Source organism: Ailuropoda melanoleuca, chromosome 9 (genome assembly GCF_002007445.2).
Source record: "Ailuropoda melanoleuca isolate Jingjing chromosome 9, ASM200744v2, whole genome shotgun sequence".
Taxonomy (NCBI): Eukaryota; Metazoa; Chordata; class Mammalia; order Carnivora; family Ursidae; genus Ailuropoda; species Ailuropoda melanoleuca.
The window spans coordinates 27148805-27165359 of record NC_048226.1 but is presented as its reverse complement, the minus strand read 5'-3'; the positions used below and the strand labels follow the sequence as shown (position 1 = coordinate 27165359).

At 43.7% G+C, this 16555-nt stretch overlaps 1 protein-coding gene across 2 annotated transcripts in view; it reads left to right on the top strand.

Moving 5' to 3' along the window:
* The window catches only part of CYFIP1 (cytoplasmic FMR1 interacting protein 1), a 125851-nt gene that overhangs the window by 43089 nt on the left and 66207 nt on the right, over window positions 1-16555 (top strand). For both annotated transcript variants that reach the window (XM_034667994.1, XM_034667993.1), the window contains exons 6-13: window positions 621-802; window positions 3838-3934; window positions 4036-4164; window positions 5355-5459; window positions 7850-7941; window positions 10548-10665; window positions 14336-14458; window positions 15274-15399. In XM_034667994.1, coding sequence (XP_034523885.1) covers window positions 621-802; window positions 3838-3934; window positions 4036-4164; window positions 5355-5459; window positions 7850-7941; window positions 10548-10665; window positions 14336-14458; window positions 15274-15399 — 972 coding nt within the window. The remainder of the gene's footprint in view (window positions 1-620; window positions 803-3837; window positions 3935-4035; window positions 4165-5354; window positions 5460-7849; window positions 7942-10547; window positions 10666-14335; window positions 14459-15273; window positions 15400-16555) is intronic.

Here is a 16555-nt window from a genome sequence, read left to right as displayed (position 1 = left end):
TGTCATTCTGCCAATTCATACTTTTGATTCATCTGGTTTTTCAGGTCTTTTCTTTCTCTCAGCCTCTCCTGACTGTCCACTTAGTGGTCCTTGCCCTGCCTTGGCTCCTTTGGCCCATTGGTTAGGCAGAGTAGCCACAGGAAGGGGACTTGCTGGTTTTATAAAGATATATTTTGGAGATGTATGAAGGTTTTTATTATAGATTCCTTTACCAAAGGGAGAAGATAGAACTTACTAGATGAATTTTTGTTTTATCTTCAAGGTTGTCAAGAGGAAAAATTTCCCTACCCCTCCGCTTCCACCTCTGAATGCTAAAACGTGTTTGTAGACCTTCTATTAGAACATTTTCTCAGTAACTTTGCTTGAATAATCAACAGCATTCTTTTATTTTAGGGATGTAGTTGGTAAAGTGGAAAATTAATGATGATTGTCACAGAGCAAAGGCATGTGGAAATTACTTTATAGAAATAAGTCTCTTTACCTGAGCTGTAAAATGTCCACTCATTTGGGTGGGTATTTCATCAGAGAGTAATAGTGAATCCAGATAATGTGCTTGAAGCTGGGCATGGAGTTGGCCCATCACTGACAGCGGCCTTTTTGCCCTCCCTTCCTCTGCTCAGAGAAATGCCATTGAGCGATTCTGTGGGGAGGTGAGGCGCCTGTGCCACGCGGAGAGAAGGAAGGACTTCGTGTCTGAAGCCTACTTGATCACGCTGGGCAAGTTCATTAACATGTTTGCTGTGCTGGATGAGCTTAAGAACATGAAGTGCAGTGTGAAGAATGACCACTCGGCATATAAAAGGTGACCTTGTACCCCTAGGTCCTTGCAGAAAGTGCTCTGGCAGGCAGGGTGGTTCCTGGTTGGCTGCATGCTCTGCACATAGTAGGTGTGCATCCCATAGGTGCTGAAATAATGCAACTGGTTGGTAGCGGTTATTTGGCAGCCTCAGGACTGTTGGAATACCACTCCTAGGTATCTGAGGGTAGCTGGCAGATTATGTGTGTGGCGATGCATCGAGGTGTGTCCTCATAGGCCCGTGTACATTGTGGTCTCATGAAGCTGGAGTGGGAGCTGCTCATCCTCAAATGTTTGTTGAGGACCTGTGGGTGCTCAGCCCATGTGGGAAGACAGAAGTACATAAGTCCCTGTTATATAGGGTCACTGCAAGGCTTTTGGCTTAGTAGGCATCTTGGTGAGGGCACAGGCAGGCTCTACAGCCTGAGGGCGCCACCTGTGTATGTCATTTCCTGGTTACACATTCCTGGAAGGTACACACCATCACAGCAGTGGGCAGAGCCGGCCTGCGGACTGTCATGGAATCATACTGAGCTTCCAGGTCCCTGAGACTAGCTCTCTTCCAGAGCTGGACCTTCTGGAGAAGAGAATTGGAAAAGGTGGGTATGGCATGGTTGTATGCTTCTGGAAAATTGTGAGGGGCAGATGGTGGCAGGAAGATGGAGGGTGGTCGGTCAGAGCAAAGCGAACTGTCCTTTAATAGACTTCCTTTAGAAAGTCTGTGCTTGGTGTGAGTAGCTGGAATGAGGTGCTGACTTCTGTTTCTTCTGCTAGATAGGAATCTTGGTTATGAAATTAAATTCGATGAGATTTTACTTTGCATCGGAATAGGCTGCAGTTATGTTGTATCTGAAATCATACAACTGTTGCCGTGTCTTTAAAGTAAAATCAACATGGGATATGGTGCCAAACTGAGATTTAAGGGTGAAGTAGCAGTGGCAGTTGGGCTAGATCACCAGGGTGTAAGCTTGATCCATATGAAGTTAAGTATAGGTGTTCATCACCTAGAATTAGCTCTGCACAGAAGCCTGGACCTTCAGAACTAGATCCTTGGAGTTGACCTGTTAACCTCTCTTGAATAGGAAAGCCTGGAGTTGACCTTATTTGATGTGTTTGTGGAATTGCAAGTAAGCTTGACTCTGCATGGAGCGTGGGGGCTTCTGAGGGTAGAGGGTGGAACTGGCCCAGCCCAGGAGAGCAACTGCTTCTTCTGGCTACACAAGTCACTTGCCACATGATTTTGAGCAGCTGTTTTAACCTTTCTGACTTAGGAAAGTGGGGGGGGGGCGGGGTTGACAGCATCAGTGGTTTTTAATTTCAAAAAAGCTTTTTTTTTTTTTTTTTTTACCACTTAGTAGCAGCAGCTTTATTATGAAAGCCTAGTCAATAAAATAGCTTAAAGATGGGGCTGCTCTCTGGAAAGCTACGTGTGTGGGGGCCAGCACCCCCTCTAGGAGCCACCCGGGCTCTCCTGAGTACAGAGAGAGCCTGGGGCACCCCTCCTGCCTTCCAGTGGCTTCTTCCTATGACCTCTTTTTGAGACCCTCTACCATCTTATCCTCACTTCTCTCAGCCCTCACATACTTACACTCACACTTTTTATTTGCACCCAGCGATAGCTAACGGTATGACCTCTTCTGAGGATAAATGCCAGGATAACCTATATGGTTATGGTGAGGCTTGAGGAAAATAGAAAACAGTATTTTTGATCCCTTCGTTAGTCTTAGCAACTACTCAGATCAATAAAGTAAACATTTTAAAAAAGAATGTTATCATTATCAGGGTTCATGTTAGGTTTAACTATATAATTTTTTAAAAACCTACAGAAATAACAGTGGCTTAAACAAGGTTGCAGATCATTTCTCTCTCACCTGAAAGTCCTGAGGTAGGTGATCTGCAACTGATGAGGGGATTCCACAGTGTTCACACTGGGGCTCCTGCTCTCTTGCTGCTCTCCTGTCTTCATGTGTTGTCTCACGGTCCAGGATGGTGACTTGAGCTCCAGCTGTCATTTCTGCTTTCCAGTCAACAGGGAGGAAGGAGAATAGAAGAGGTCATACTATCTTGTATAAGTAAACTTCTGAGTGCCTGACAATGTTTTTCATTATATCTCATGGCTCAACCATCAGTCACATGGGCATGAGGGACATTGTTGTAGCATGGAAATTTGGGGGTTATTTCTAAAGAGGCACAGAGGAAATGACTGTCAGTGTAGGTTATCAGTCTTTACCATGAGAAGTTTTCTTCATTAAAACCCCCAAGTTTTTAGGTTGCACAGACAGGTTCGTAGGTGGCCAGTTTCCACTAAACGTTTTGGGAGGCTGCCCTAGATGTGCAGAATGCTCACACCGATCTTCGCATTGCTTTGCCAGACCCAGAGAGAGACTCAGCATGTACCTTGCAGTCTTATTGGACCTAAGTATAGGTCATTCTGTATGTGCTATTCCCTCTGTCCTCGCGTTTACCCTGTGAGTAGGGCAGGCGGACAGTCGTTATTATAGACGTGCTAAGTGAGGTTCAGGAGGTTAATCCAAGATTGAGCAGCATATTGGTGGAGGACACTGGGATTCTGTCTCTGATCTTTGACACCAAAACTGTGTGTAGTCCCTGACTTGTGGGAGGCATGGTGGCCTAGAGGATTCTTGGCAGAAAACCTGGACAGTGCTGACCATCTTCATTACCATGTTGTGAGAGTCACCGAGGGGGAGGCAGTCTTTCTCAGAGTTGGGAACAGATAGCCATGGGAAGAGGCCAGCGTGCAGGGATCCTTCAAGAAGTCCTGTGGTCGGCGCTGCCATATCTCTGAGGAATTCTGTCAGCTGTGGACAGTGGGGTGGTGAGCTGTCCAGGCTGGCAAAAGAGTGACCTGGAGTCCAGGGTAGACAAACTCGAGGAGGCTGAAATTATAACTAGCTTCTAAGACCCACATTTTTACAGATAATTGTTGCCAGATAAAGTAATGTGGGTTTTCTATGCTTTTTTTTTTTTTTTTTGGAATCATTAAGCACATTGGTTGTTTAACTCTTTTTTTGCTTTCAAAGGGCTGCTCAGTTTTTACGGAAAATGGCGGACCCACAGTCCATCCAGGAATCACAGAATCTGTCCATGTTCCTGGCCAACCACAACAAAATCACACAGGTAAGGCTCACACTCTCGCTCCTCTGGCTGATGGGACGTGTTGCTGGGGTCTGGGAGCCTGGGAACAGTCCGTGGCATGGATCTCGCACTCTGTGTTTCAGTCTTTGCAGCAGCAGCTTGAAGTGATTTCTGGCTATGAAGAGCTCCTTGCTGATATCGTGAATCTGTGTGTGGATTACTACGAGAATAGGATGTACCTGACACCCAGTGAGAAACACATGCTTCTCAAAGTACGTGTGTGGGCATGGCTGCTTGAGAAGAGGCTGTGCTTTGACTATGATCCTTTTGCCCACCTTTTCTTATTCTCATGCTTGCCGTGTGTGTGTGTGTGTGTGTGTGTGTGTGTGTGTGTACACGTGTACACAGTATCCTCTATGGTGCCCACAGCATGCACTACAGGCTCTCAACACATTCCGATGGGTGTCCCAGGCTTGACCCCAGTGCCAGTTGGGATCATATGCCACCCCCTGGTGAATGTGCTCATGGGTGAGGAGGTCCAGGGTCAAGGGCTTCTCTCAGTATTAGCTTCTTATAGCAGAGGTTATATCAGGTTCTATTTGTTAAGGATATGATTCCTAGGAGTTAAGAATACTGTGTCTCCATGATTATAGTAGATTTTTTTTGGACAAGAATGTGGCCATTCACCATATTGGGGAGGTTTTCTTCTTCTCCTCCTCCTCCTCCTTNTTTTAAGATTTTACCTATTTATTTGAGGGAGAGAGAGAACGATCACGAGCAGGGGGGAAGGGTAGAGGGAGAAGCAGAGTCCCCGCTGAGCCAGGAGCCTGATGTAGGACTCGATCCTAAGACCCTGGGATCATGACCTGATCTGAAGGCAGACCCTTAACTGACTGAGCCACCCAGGTGCCCTGGGGAGGTTTTCAGTGACATTTCTTACTGGGAAGAGGAGAAGGTAGTTCTGCTATTGCATTTGCTCTGCTTTCCACCTTTAGGGAGGGTAGTCCTGAAGGACCTTGCGCTGGGTGTCCTGTCAGCCCAAAACCTTCCCTGTAAGAGTGGGCCCAGCCCCAAGATCTCTTCCTGCAGGAGAGCACCATGCTGGAGGACGCTGTCTAGTGGAGCACTCTGTGATGGTGGAAGTACGCCGTCTGTGCCATCTGAGCAGGAGCCTGGGGCCATGAGTGTTTGTGGAAATCCACATTTAGTATCTCATTTGCTTAATGAGAGGTGGAGGTGGTGCTTGTGCCTGGGGAGGACATTAAAATAGCCATAAGAAATGACACACGTGGAAGAATAGCTTCATATGAAAGGATAGCTATTTATTTATAAGGAACTGTTAAAAGTGCTTTTTGAAAGAAGAGTGAACTATCATTTAAATTTATGAACTCTGTAGCATTAGAAGTGCTTATGGATCATTAAACTTGCAGGTTTAAGTTTTTTGCAATTTTGTGATTTTCAGGTCATGGGGTTTGGTCTATACTTGATGGATGGGAGTGTCAGCAACATCTATAAACTTGATGCCAAGAAAAGAATAAACTTATCCAAAATTGATAAGTACTTCAAGGTGAGTTATATTTTTTTAGATAAGCCTTTTTATCAAGTGTATACAGTTTGTATTTTGGGAGGTAAACCTCTGTGACCCACATCTGGAAGTGTGGACTTAAGCCACGGGGAGGGGGGACATCACTGGCTTCCATCTGGAAAGGTGGCTACTCTCCCTCTTGCTCTGCATCAGTTTTGCCTCGGTTTGAACCTTGTGTAAAGGGAATGGTGGCTGTGTGTACTCTTTTGCATCTGGCTGCTTTCACTCATTTGTTAGATTCATCCCTGTGGGAACCCACAGCTATAGATAGTCCTTAGGTTTTCATTGTGGTGTCCATTTTATGATTATACCTCAACTTATTTATCCATTCTGTGGTGATGAACATGAGGTCATTTCTGAGTTTTGGCTGGTACGAACAATGCTGCTTTGATTTAGTGCACGTCTGTGCATGTTTCTGTTGAACATATGTACATCCAGGGCTAGGATTAGGGGCCATAGGCATATACATTTTCAGTATAAGATACCACCTAACGATTTCCCACAAGCCTCTGCTGATTTGTATTCCCACCAGCTGTGAGTGAGCCTTCCTGTTGCTCCACATCCTCACCAACACTTGGCACTATCACTTTTGGGGAAGAGCATTTTGAAGGGTGGTATGTCATTGTGATATTTTTGGCTGGCATTTCCTTGTGTTTTAGTTGATATTTCCCTGATGACTTTTCACTCTATTAGTCTTTTGTGTGCTCTCTTGTGAAGTGTCATTTCAAGTTTCTTGCCTTCCCCCCCCACTCCGCTGTTGATTTATAGTTCTTTATGTGTTCTGCGTATATGTTCTTTCTTGGATACATGTATTCTAAAATACATGCATTCTGCCCTATGTAGCTCTCTTTTTCACTTCTTAAAGATGTCATTAAGTGAACAAAAGTTCTTAATTTTATTGTAGTCTTGTATATCAATCTTTAATATCCACTTTTTTAAAAGATTTATTTATTTTAGAGAGAGCACGTGAGAGCAGGGGGAGGGGCAGAGAGAGAGAGACAAGCAGACTCCCTCCTGAGTGGAGAGCCCAAAGTGGGGCTTGATTCCAGGACCCTAAGATCATGACCTGAGCCGAAACTAAGAGTCAGACTCTTAAATGACTGAGCCACCCAGACCCCTCTTTAATATCCAATTGTAGAAATCTTTGTAAAGGGCAGGCTTATGAGAATTTCCTTCTTGTTACTTTCAGAAGCAGCACCATTTCCTTTTCTATCTGGATCCATACTCTTCCTCAATCTGGCCCCTATATATGATGGGAGGAAGGGGGTTGACATTTTTAGATATTTTTCTTTTCCCCATTATGGGTATCCAGTTGACTTAGTCCATTTATTGCAAAGGCCATCTTTTTTCCTATCTCTGTGCCGTGTTGCCTGGGTCATAAAACAGGTACCTGTATCTCTGTGACTCTGTCTTAGGTTCTGTGTCCTGCTCCACTGCTCTCCATTCATGCTCCAGGGCCACACTGTCTTAGTTCCTGTAGCTTTCCAGTAGAACAGATCTGCCTATCAGGAAGCCTTCAAGTTACATTCTTCAAGATTGTCTTGGGTGTCATCCCTTTACTGTTCAAAATAAATTGGCTTGCTGATTTCCTTATACATACACACATATATACGCACTACCCATAAACCATTTTTCTTCTTGGAATATTGTTAGGGATTCCATAGATCAATTCCATAGATCAATTTAGGGAGTAAAAATACCAAGTCTTCCAATCCATGAACCTGATATATTTCTCCATTCACTTAGAACTTCAAAACTGTCTCTAGAATTTTTGGTAGTATTTTTGTTTAGAGGTCTTGACCATATTTTGTTAGATTTAGTCATACGTGTTTTTAGGGCTTTTTGGTGCTATTGCAGATTGTCTCTCTCTCTTTTTTTAAGATTATTTATTTTTTTATTTGAGAGAGAGAGAGAAGGAGCAGGGGGAAGGGGCAGAGGGTGAGGCAGACGCCCCTGAGCAGGGAGCCTGACTTGGGGCTTGATCCTGGGACTCTGCAATCATGACCTGAGCCAAAGGCAGCCACTTAACTGACTGAGCCACTCAGGTTCCCCAAATTGTTTCTCTTTAGATTTTCATTTTTTGTTTGTTACTAGTATATAGAAATGCAAATTAATTTTTTTCATGACCGTGGATCTAGCAACAAGGTAGGTTAATTTTAGTATTGGAATTGGTTTTATGAATGTTGGTTCTTAAATTGTATTTTGTCCTTCTTAAAGTGAATGTGTAAGTTCCTTACAATTTTTTTTTCTACTAAATGATTAAAAGAGCCAGTATTCAGCTCATAGTAATTACCAGCATTACTCATTCTTGTGATTGTATTTGGTGACTAAACATACATAATGACCTTATTTTTTTTGTTCTTTGAATATAGCAGCTCCAGGTGGTTCCACTGTTCGGGGACATGCAAATAGAACTTGCAAGATACATCAAGACCAGCGCCCACTATGAGGAAAATAAATCTCGGTAGGAGAGTGAGCTGTCCAGTGGGAACATTCTGGAGTGTTCTCATTGTGGTTTTATAACACTTATTTATCTAGAGAGAACACCTTTGACATTTTTAACCATCTGGAACCAAATGTCCTATATGGTAGGCCTTGTCACGTGTGACTGCTCACATTTAAATTCATTTAAAAAAATTTTTATTTTCTTGGTTATGACAACACATTTCAAATGTTCAGTAGTGGCTGCTGTGTTGGCCAGCGCAGATACAGAGCTTTTCCATCATCTCAGAGAGTTCTGTTGGATAGAACGGGTTGAGAATGTACAAGCTTAAACAAGCGTGCTGGTCAGTGCTCAACAACTCGCCCTGCTGGACGGGGGTGTTTGCATTTATATCACAGAGATTATAAAACTATCACCTAAGGCCCAAATCCAGCCCAGGGCTGTTTTTGTAGATCTCAGTTGCTTTGAATGGTCTTTACTCTTTTATTTTATTTATTTTTTTTTTTTTAAAGATTTTTTATTTTTATTTATTTGACAGAGATAGAGACAGCCAGCGAGAGAGGGAACACAAGCAGGGGGAGTGGGAGAGGAAGAAGCAGGCTCCTAGAGGAGGAGCCTGACGTGGGGCTCGATCCCACAACGCCGGGATCACGCCCTGAGCCGAAGGCAGACGCTTAACCGCTGTGCCACCCAGGGTGGCACTCTTTTAAAGGGTTTTGTTTTGTTTTATAAAAAAGAAGACAATGGCTGTATGACAGAGACAGTGTAGCCCCCAGATTTTGAAGTATTTACTTTCTGGCCCTGTAGAGAGAGAGTTGACCAGTCATTGGCATAAAGGATCCGTAGCTCACAATTACAGATGATAAAAAAAAACATACCATACTTTTTTTTGTAGATTCCACATAGCCAGTTGGGTCTTGCAGGATGCTTTTGTTGACTCTTGCCAAACACGTGTACCTGTAGCCAACCTAGAGTTGCAATTCAGCCACGATTTTGAATAATGCAATTACATCTCAGTCTGTGTACTCAGATGTCAGCAATCTTTTTTGTTAGTTTGTTTTTTGTTTTTAATAAAGGCTGAATTGTAAACACTTTAAGCCTTTGCAGGCCACATGTGGTATCTGTCATATATTCTTCTTTGCTGTTGTTGTGATTTTGTTTTTTTAAACAGTGAAAATGTAAGTAGCATTTTGTATGACTCTAGGACCATACAAACACAGGTTGTATTTGGCCTGTGCTGTACTTGCTGAGTTCTGTACTAGCTTATTTCTTAATAAATCTGCCATTAAATTGGATATGCCATCCAGTTAGGTGACTTCTCATTCTCCTCTAAGTTACATTCATTAAACTGAAACCTCTTTCTTCTTCAGCACCAGTTCACGCTCTGATTCCCATGGTGTAAATACTCCTGCCATGACTGACTTCAAGCTAATAATGTGACAACTGTAGTAATATGTCCTTACATAGTGCTTCTACCTAACAAACACAGATGAGCTCTAGATGATAGGTAATGGTAAAACCAGTAAGAGAATCAGGAAACAATGAATTTTGCATACTTATTTCTACATTTTTGATATGATTTATTGTGAATCAATAGCATTTAATTGGGGGTAATGGGTACATTTAACAGCCACCTTGGGACATGCCTGAGCACGTAGCAGTCAGCTTTGAGATCCCAGACCAGCAGCCCTGCACCAGCATCTGGGTCCGGAAAGGGTGGTCACAGGGTGTGGTGTCAGCAGTCATGTTCTGGGCTCTAGGGCCTTGCCTGAGGTGGACATGCTTTTTGGGGGTTGCAGGGGAGGCAGGTGTATTGAGGGTGGAATCTGGATAGAGCCTGGGCCTCAGGTGCTCGTCATAGACTCAGGGAGCCACCTTGGATGATGCCAACATAATCATTGCATCATCCTACAGTGGAATCAGAAAGTAAGAAAGGGATGCTGCTTGAGACAGTGTACCCATTATTTTGAAAAGGGGTAACCTGCATCCATTCCCTTGAAGCAAAGAGGACCAGCTTGTTAAAAACAAGAGTGTCGGGGTGGAGTGTGAGGAAGCAGTGGTCAGAGCTCCAAAGCCCATGCTTTTGCCCAAGAGCTCCAGCAGCTTTAATTGTTAATAAACTTCTTTTCCACTAAATTGACTATCAGTTTGCTGCTGAAATGGTGTGTCGTGCACATAAGTAGTCAGTTTTCAATTCCCAGTAAGGATAACTTTTGTTTCTGAGTCTTTAGCAGACTTGTTTTCCACTGTATCCTGTGTTTTCATATGTGAGTAATAGAGATATGTGTTAAGGGGTCCTTGCAAGGGTGATGCAGTGTCCTAAATCCAGCAACAGCTCTCAGCTTTTTTGAAAGTAGTTGGCTGATTAAGCAGAAATTACGATTCCTTTTCTAAAACCAGGTATGAGAAGGTAGGACAGTCACCCTGACACAGGGGGATGGGGCTGGCTCGGCTGTTTCTTTGCTGAGAATTCATGTTCTCTCCAAGACTCTATGTCCTCGTCAGCGTGCAGGACCAGTGGGCCATCCTAGTGCCTGCTGTGCATGTGTCCCCGGCCACTCCACATTGTGAAGCATAAGTCTTCTGCAGGCGCCTCTTCAGGTAACACATTTCCCCTTCACTGTCAGATGGACGTGCACGTCATCCAGCAGCAGCCCGCAGTATAACATCTGTGAGCAGATGATCCAGATCCGGGAGGACCATATGCGCTTCATTTCAGAGTTGGCGCGTTACAGCAACAGTGAGGTAAGAGGGCCTTCAGTGCCTACCTGTGCCGGTACCTAAGGCCAGAGGTGTGCGGGAACCTTAGGCTGGATAGGTGGATATGTCCTTGGTGCCCAGAGGAGGGCCTGGAGTTGGGGATTGGAGGAAGCACTGTCCCTCAGCTGTGGGTCTTGTTAAATCCTTCCAGTTTGGCAGACGGGTTTTTCTGTGTTCCTTGTTTGGGCTGGTCACATTCTCCCCACCTGCCAAGCTCAGCACCAGGCCAGCCCTGTCAGTGTGTGAGGTGGGCAGGAGTGGGGAGGTCTGAGGAGCAGTGGGAATGTCATTTCTCACATGTGAGCAGGCAGGGCAGCGAGGTCAGGGATGTAGTAATGGTCCGTGGTATGCATGCTGCGCATAGTCTTAGAGGGACCTGGGGACTCGAGACCACACACACAGGTCTGGTCTTTGAGGTTATGGTGCCTCAGGGTTCTCAGGAGGGTCATTAACATTTGGGGGGAACATCTCTGTGTTTTGGCCCTACCTGTTGCAGGATAGTGAGCTCCCCTGTCCTCTACCCAGCAAACACTGGCCATCATGACACCAGAATGACTGGAAGACAGCCCAAATGGCTCAGAGCACAGGCTAGCTCCAAGCAGACCCCTGGTGGCCAGCTCCCCCAGGAGGAGGTGCTGTCTCACTGTCTCCCCAGCTGCCAGCACAGCCCACAGGGTAGAGATGGAGGCAGGGGCTATGCTGATATACTTGTAAACCGAATTCGTGGGACACTCTCAGACAACATGTAGAGTTGATTTCTGCCCTTAAAATAGGTGTACGTGACAGCATGTATGGCTCCTGTCTGTTTTCCCTCTGACGTCTGCTGTGGTACCTTTATAATTAAAATGAGAGTTTCAGTATGAAGAAAGAAGAGATCTATCTTTAAATGCTCTGCTCATTTTATTTTTATTTTTTTATTTTTATTATTTTTTAAAGATTTTATTTATTTATTTGACAGAGAGAGAGACAGCCAGCGAGAGAGGGAACACAAGCAGGGGGAGTGGGAGAGGAAGAAGCAGGCTCATAGTGGAGGAGCCCGATGTGGGGCTCGATCCCATAACGCCGGGATCACGCCCTGAGCCGAAGGCAGATGCTTAACCGCTGTGCCACTCAGGCGCCCCTCATTTTATTTTTAAACAGGTTTATGGAGATTTAATCCACATACCATACAATTCACCCATTTAAAATGTACAATTCAAAGGTTTTTGTTTATTTACTGAATTGTGTAACTACCACCACAGCCCATTATTGGAACATTTTCATTACCCCCCCAAGCAACTCTGTACACATGTGCTTCTGATCTCTATATAGATCAGAGGTTCCAAGTACCCTCTCCTTTGGGTTTCCCATGTGTCTTATAGAGATAAGGGCTCTTTTTAAACATGACTGTAATACCATTATCACACCTAGAAAAAATAATCAAGTATTCCTTAATATCAGAGTCACTGTTCAGTTTCCTCTGTTGACTCACAGATGGTTTTATTTTTCCAAGTTGATTTGCCTCAGGATCCAAATCAAGTATTCCTTAATATCAGAGTCACTGTTCAGTTTACTCTGTTGACTCACAGATGGTTTTATTTTTCCAAGTTGATTTGCCTCAGGATCCACACTAGTTGGTTGGTGTGTCTCTTTGAAGATGTGTCTCTTCTCCATCACTCTTGCTCCCTGTAGGGTCGTTTGGTGTGACCTCTGTGCCCCGTGCTTCCTCTACATGGGTGATTAGCTCTGGAGGCCTGATCAGACTTGGCTTCCATCCTCTCAGTGCAGCTGGTCCTTCATTGGCCGTGCTGCAGACTGCTAGAGTGTCTGGCAGTCTCGCTCTGGAGTGTAGACAGCCGTCATTCACTGCCAAATGTATGAATTCATTAGGGCTGTGACACGATGGTCTGCTGGTCCTTTCACTCCTTCTAATTCCTCCTAACAGCTGAGCCTTGCTCTGCAGTATGATTCCTTCAGGAGAGACAGGTCAGAGCTGGATTCCGTTGCTATGTGTATCAGGTTTTCAGATGATTGATTCTCTAGCATCATCTAAGGTAACAGAGTTTTGGGAGTACTGTTTTGATGTTAGTCTACTTCAGTTTCCATCTTTTTTTCCCCCTTCCATGCTGAGAATCCGGGTTCTTAATGACTACAGCATATTTTGACTTGATATCTTAGTATACACTTAGCAGTCTTAAAATAGCAATACCAACACTGCTAATAACAATATAATTACTAGACATAATATAATTATATATTATATAACATTACAGTATTATAATGACAGTATAATTACTAAAAATTGTTTTAAGATTTATTTTGTAAGTTAATTTTGCCCTTAGATTTTCTCCCTCTAGGAATAGAGATCAAATCATTGTGGTCTTTCTTTCTTTCTTTCTTTCTTTCTTTCTTTCTTTCTTTCAAATCATTGTTTTTCAGAGTGACTTAAGTGATGTGTTTTGTGTTGGTCTCAGCCTATTGATAGTGATGTCTGAAGAACTTACCTATCTTTGGCAGCCCCCATAGATGTTTCCCTAATTGGAGCCAATTATTGTGGCTGGACAGGCCTTCGTGGTTCTTATTGTGCCTGCAAGATGTACCTCAGCAACAACCATAAGGGAATTTTGGGAAAAAGAAGGATTATTACTTAGAAATTCTGGAAGGCACATGGCATGCCTGGCGCCACAAAGTGAAGTGATGGTAGAAGAGTGTGGATCTGGTACTCTGCCTTTATTGGGGCCCAGAGTGAGATACCGAGGATTTCATGGGTTTACTCTTTATTGGCAAATTTCAAACATAAGAGCAGGAATTAGGGCACCTAAGTGGGGTCACTCAAGTGATAAGTTATCTAGAGCTTTCTAAGAGGGGAGCTTCATGGATGGGGCTGCCTGGCTCTTTAGCTGCTTGTATAGCTGGTACTGTGTTTGTTCTAGACGGATGTCCTTGAAATGTCTGCCTCGGCAATCAAAAGCTTAATGCCAGGCACTTACACTGTAATTGTCAGGTACCTACCTGTACTACATTGTTCCTCTGTGCGGTCATGAATCCAATTCAGTGCACACTTTAATCCATGCTTTCATTTTGCTTTTGAGTTTTGGGGATTGCTTGTGTCCCATAATTTATTTTATTTTATTTTATTTTATTTTATTTATTTATTTATTTATTTATTTATTTATTTATTTATTTATTTATTTATTTATTTAATTTTTAAAGATTATTTATTTATTTATTTGACAGAGATAGAGACAGCCAGCGAGAGAGGGAACACAAGCAGGGGGAGTGGGAGAGGAAGAAGCAGGCTCCCAGCGGAGGAGCCTGACATGCGGCTCGATCCTGGAACGCCGGGATCACGCCCTGAGCCGAAGGCAGATGCCCAACCGCTGTGCCACCCAGGCGCCCCTGTGCACATGGTTTTCTTAACACCATGTCCTACAGATCCCTCCAGCGCAATCTGCAGAGACATCCTCTTCTTTGAGAGCTGCAGAATGTCCGTTGTCAGGGCTCTGCTGTTACCGGCCTTTTGCTGTGGTAAAGGCTCCTATGCCCCCATCACTTCAAAATTTAGCAGATGCACCTTTTCTGTAGATTACTGGTGGATTTGCTAAGTCATGGGGTAAATGCCTAACTGGTTTTTCTAGATATAGGGTGACTTCTTGATGCTCCTGTGGTGCTCTAGGTTGTCACGGGGTCGGGCCGCCAGGAGGCTCAGAAGACAGACACTGAGTACCGGAAGCTGTTTGACCTGGCCCTTCAGGGCCTGCAGCTGCTGTCCCAGTGGAGTGCTCACGTGATGGAAGTGGTAGGCACTCTGTATTTGCTTTTATTTGGAAATGCGGAGATCTGAAAGAACGTCTACCCCTGGTTAGTTAGAAGTGCTTTTCTTCCCAAAATCATCCAAGAAATTGACTAAATGATATTTTTTCTGCATTAACTTTGGTCTTTGGATCAAGAACAAATTGGCTTTTTATCTTTGATCCTAGAAATAAAAATCTATATCACTATAAATATTTCTTAGGTGGCTCAAAGCACATTTCATTTGCGTGTTACAAATAAAGGACCTCATCTTTTAAAACATATAGATAGAATTTGTACCATTATGATGATTTTTAATTCTCATTTTTAAAAAATGTTTTCTCTGTGGAGTTCCAGCCATTGGTTTCTTTTGTTTAGCATTAGTAAGATAGTTTCTGATGCCAGGTAAAGATTTGGATACCTGTAAGTCACAGAAGATTTTTCCTTTTGTTGTTTATTTTGACCAGGTAAAAATTATTAAGTTGGATGAGTACATGATCATTTGAAAGGCTGATTTTTTTTTAATGAAATAAATACCTAGTCTTAAAATATTCAACACAAAATATCCAGGACATTTTACCTTATGTATTTCTTAAACCTGTAGTAACATGGCCAGAATGTCTTGCAGTTTTATGGAAATGGACTTTGTGAGTGTATGTGTGTGTTATGTATGTGTGAGCATGCAGGCATCTGTGTGATTTTCAGATGCAGCTAATATTAGAAGGCTGATCTCTGGTGGCTTCGGTGATAGTCATGTCAGTATGACCAGAATGTAAGAATTTGCATTCAGTGTGGATGTCTCCCCTTTTCTGACCATGCCAGTATTCATGGAAACTCGTGCACCCAACGGACAAGTACTCCAACAAGGACTGCCCCGACAATGCTGAGGAGTATGAGCGAGCCACCCGCTACAACTACACCAGCGAGGAGAAGTTCGCCCTGGTGGAGGTGCGGTTTGCTCTTTTCCTCCTTTGGCTCTGGCCTCAGACTGTCTTCCCGTTCAAAGCAAAGGCAAAAACTTGAGCAAAATTCAATTTACAGTATCATGTTGTCACTTCTGTATAGGGCAGCCCTTTGCATCTTTCTTATTGTCAGCAGAACAATAAAATAGAATGTAGGTTCCTGGTCTCTACACTGATGGCTCCCCTGGGTAGATCAGGGGTTCACCCACAAGTGTCTGGGAGTGGGGCATAGCTTCTTGATGGGGGGACAGAAGAGGAACAAGATGAGACCCTGGTGCCCTGAGACAGAGGAGCCCCCATATTTCCGGTTGTCACCAAGCTCTTTGCTCTCACATATGTTGGCTCTGGCTGCCTCAGCTCTGCTGTCTTCATGAGCCTGTTTTATGAAAAGAAGTTCTTCATTTACATGCCATTGAGTTTCTTTTCTTCTGTAATTGGACTTTTTTTCTCGTTTAAGAAAACTTTGCATACCCTAAAGTTGTAAGATATTCTCCTCCACTGCCTTCTGGATGTTTTTTTTTTTTTTTTTTTTTTTTAAAATTTTTTTTTTTTNTTTGACAGAGATAGGGACAGCCAGCGAGAGAGGGAACACAAGCAGGGGAAGTGGGAGAGGAAGAAGCAGGCTCATAGCAGAGGAGCCTGATGTGGGGCTCGATCCCGTAACGCCAGGATCACGCCCTGAGCCGAAGGCAGACGCTCAACCGCTATGCCACCCAGGCGCCCCTGCCTTCTGGATGTTTTATTCTGCCTTTCACATTTAGATCTGAAGTACACCCTAAGTTAGTTTTTCTTTTTCCTTTTTTTTTTTTTTTAAGGTTACTTATTTATTTAAGTAATCTCTACACCCAGTCTGGAGCTTGAACTCAAAAACCCTAAGATCAAGGGGTTTTTAACTGAGCCAGCCTTGTGCCCCCCAAAATTAGTTTTTAAAACACTTCTGCCTTCACTGCTGTATCTTACCTTTGTTGTGAATTAAGTTACCGTTCATGTATGGGTGTGTTTTTCTCACTGTTCTAATCCATTGGTCAGTTGGTCTATCCTTGTTCTCATGCCCCTCTGTCTTACAGTAATTACTGTAGCTGATTTCTGTGTCTGGTAAAGCAAGCTTTTCTGTCTTCAAGAGTTCCTTGGTTATTCCTGCC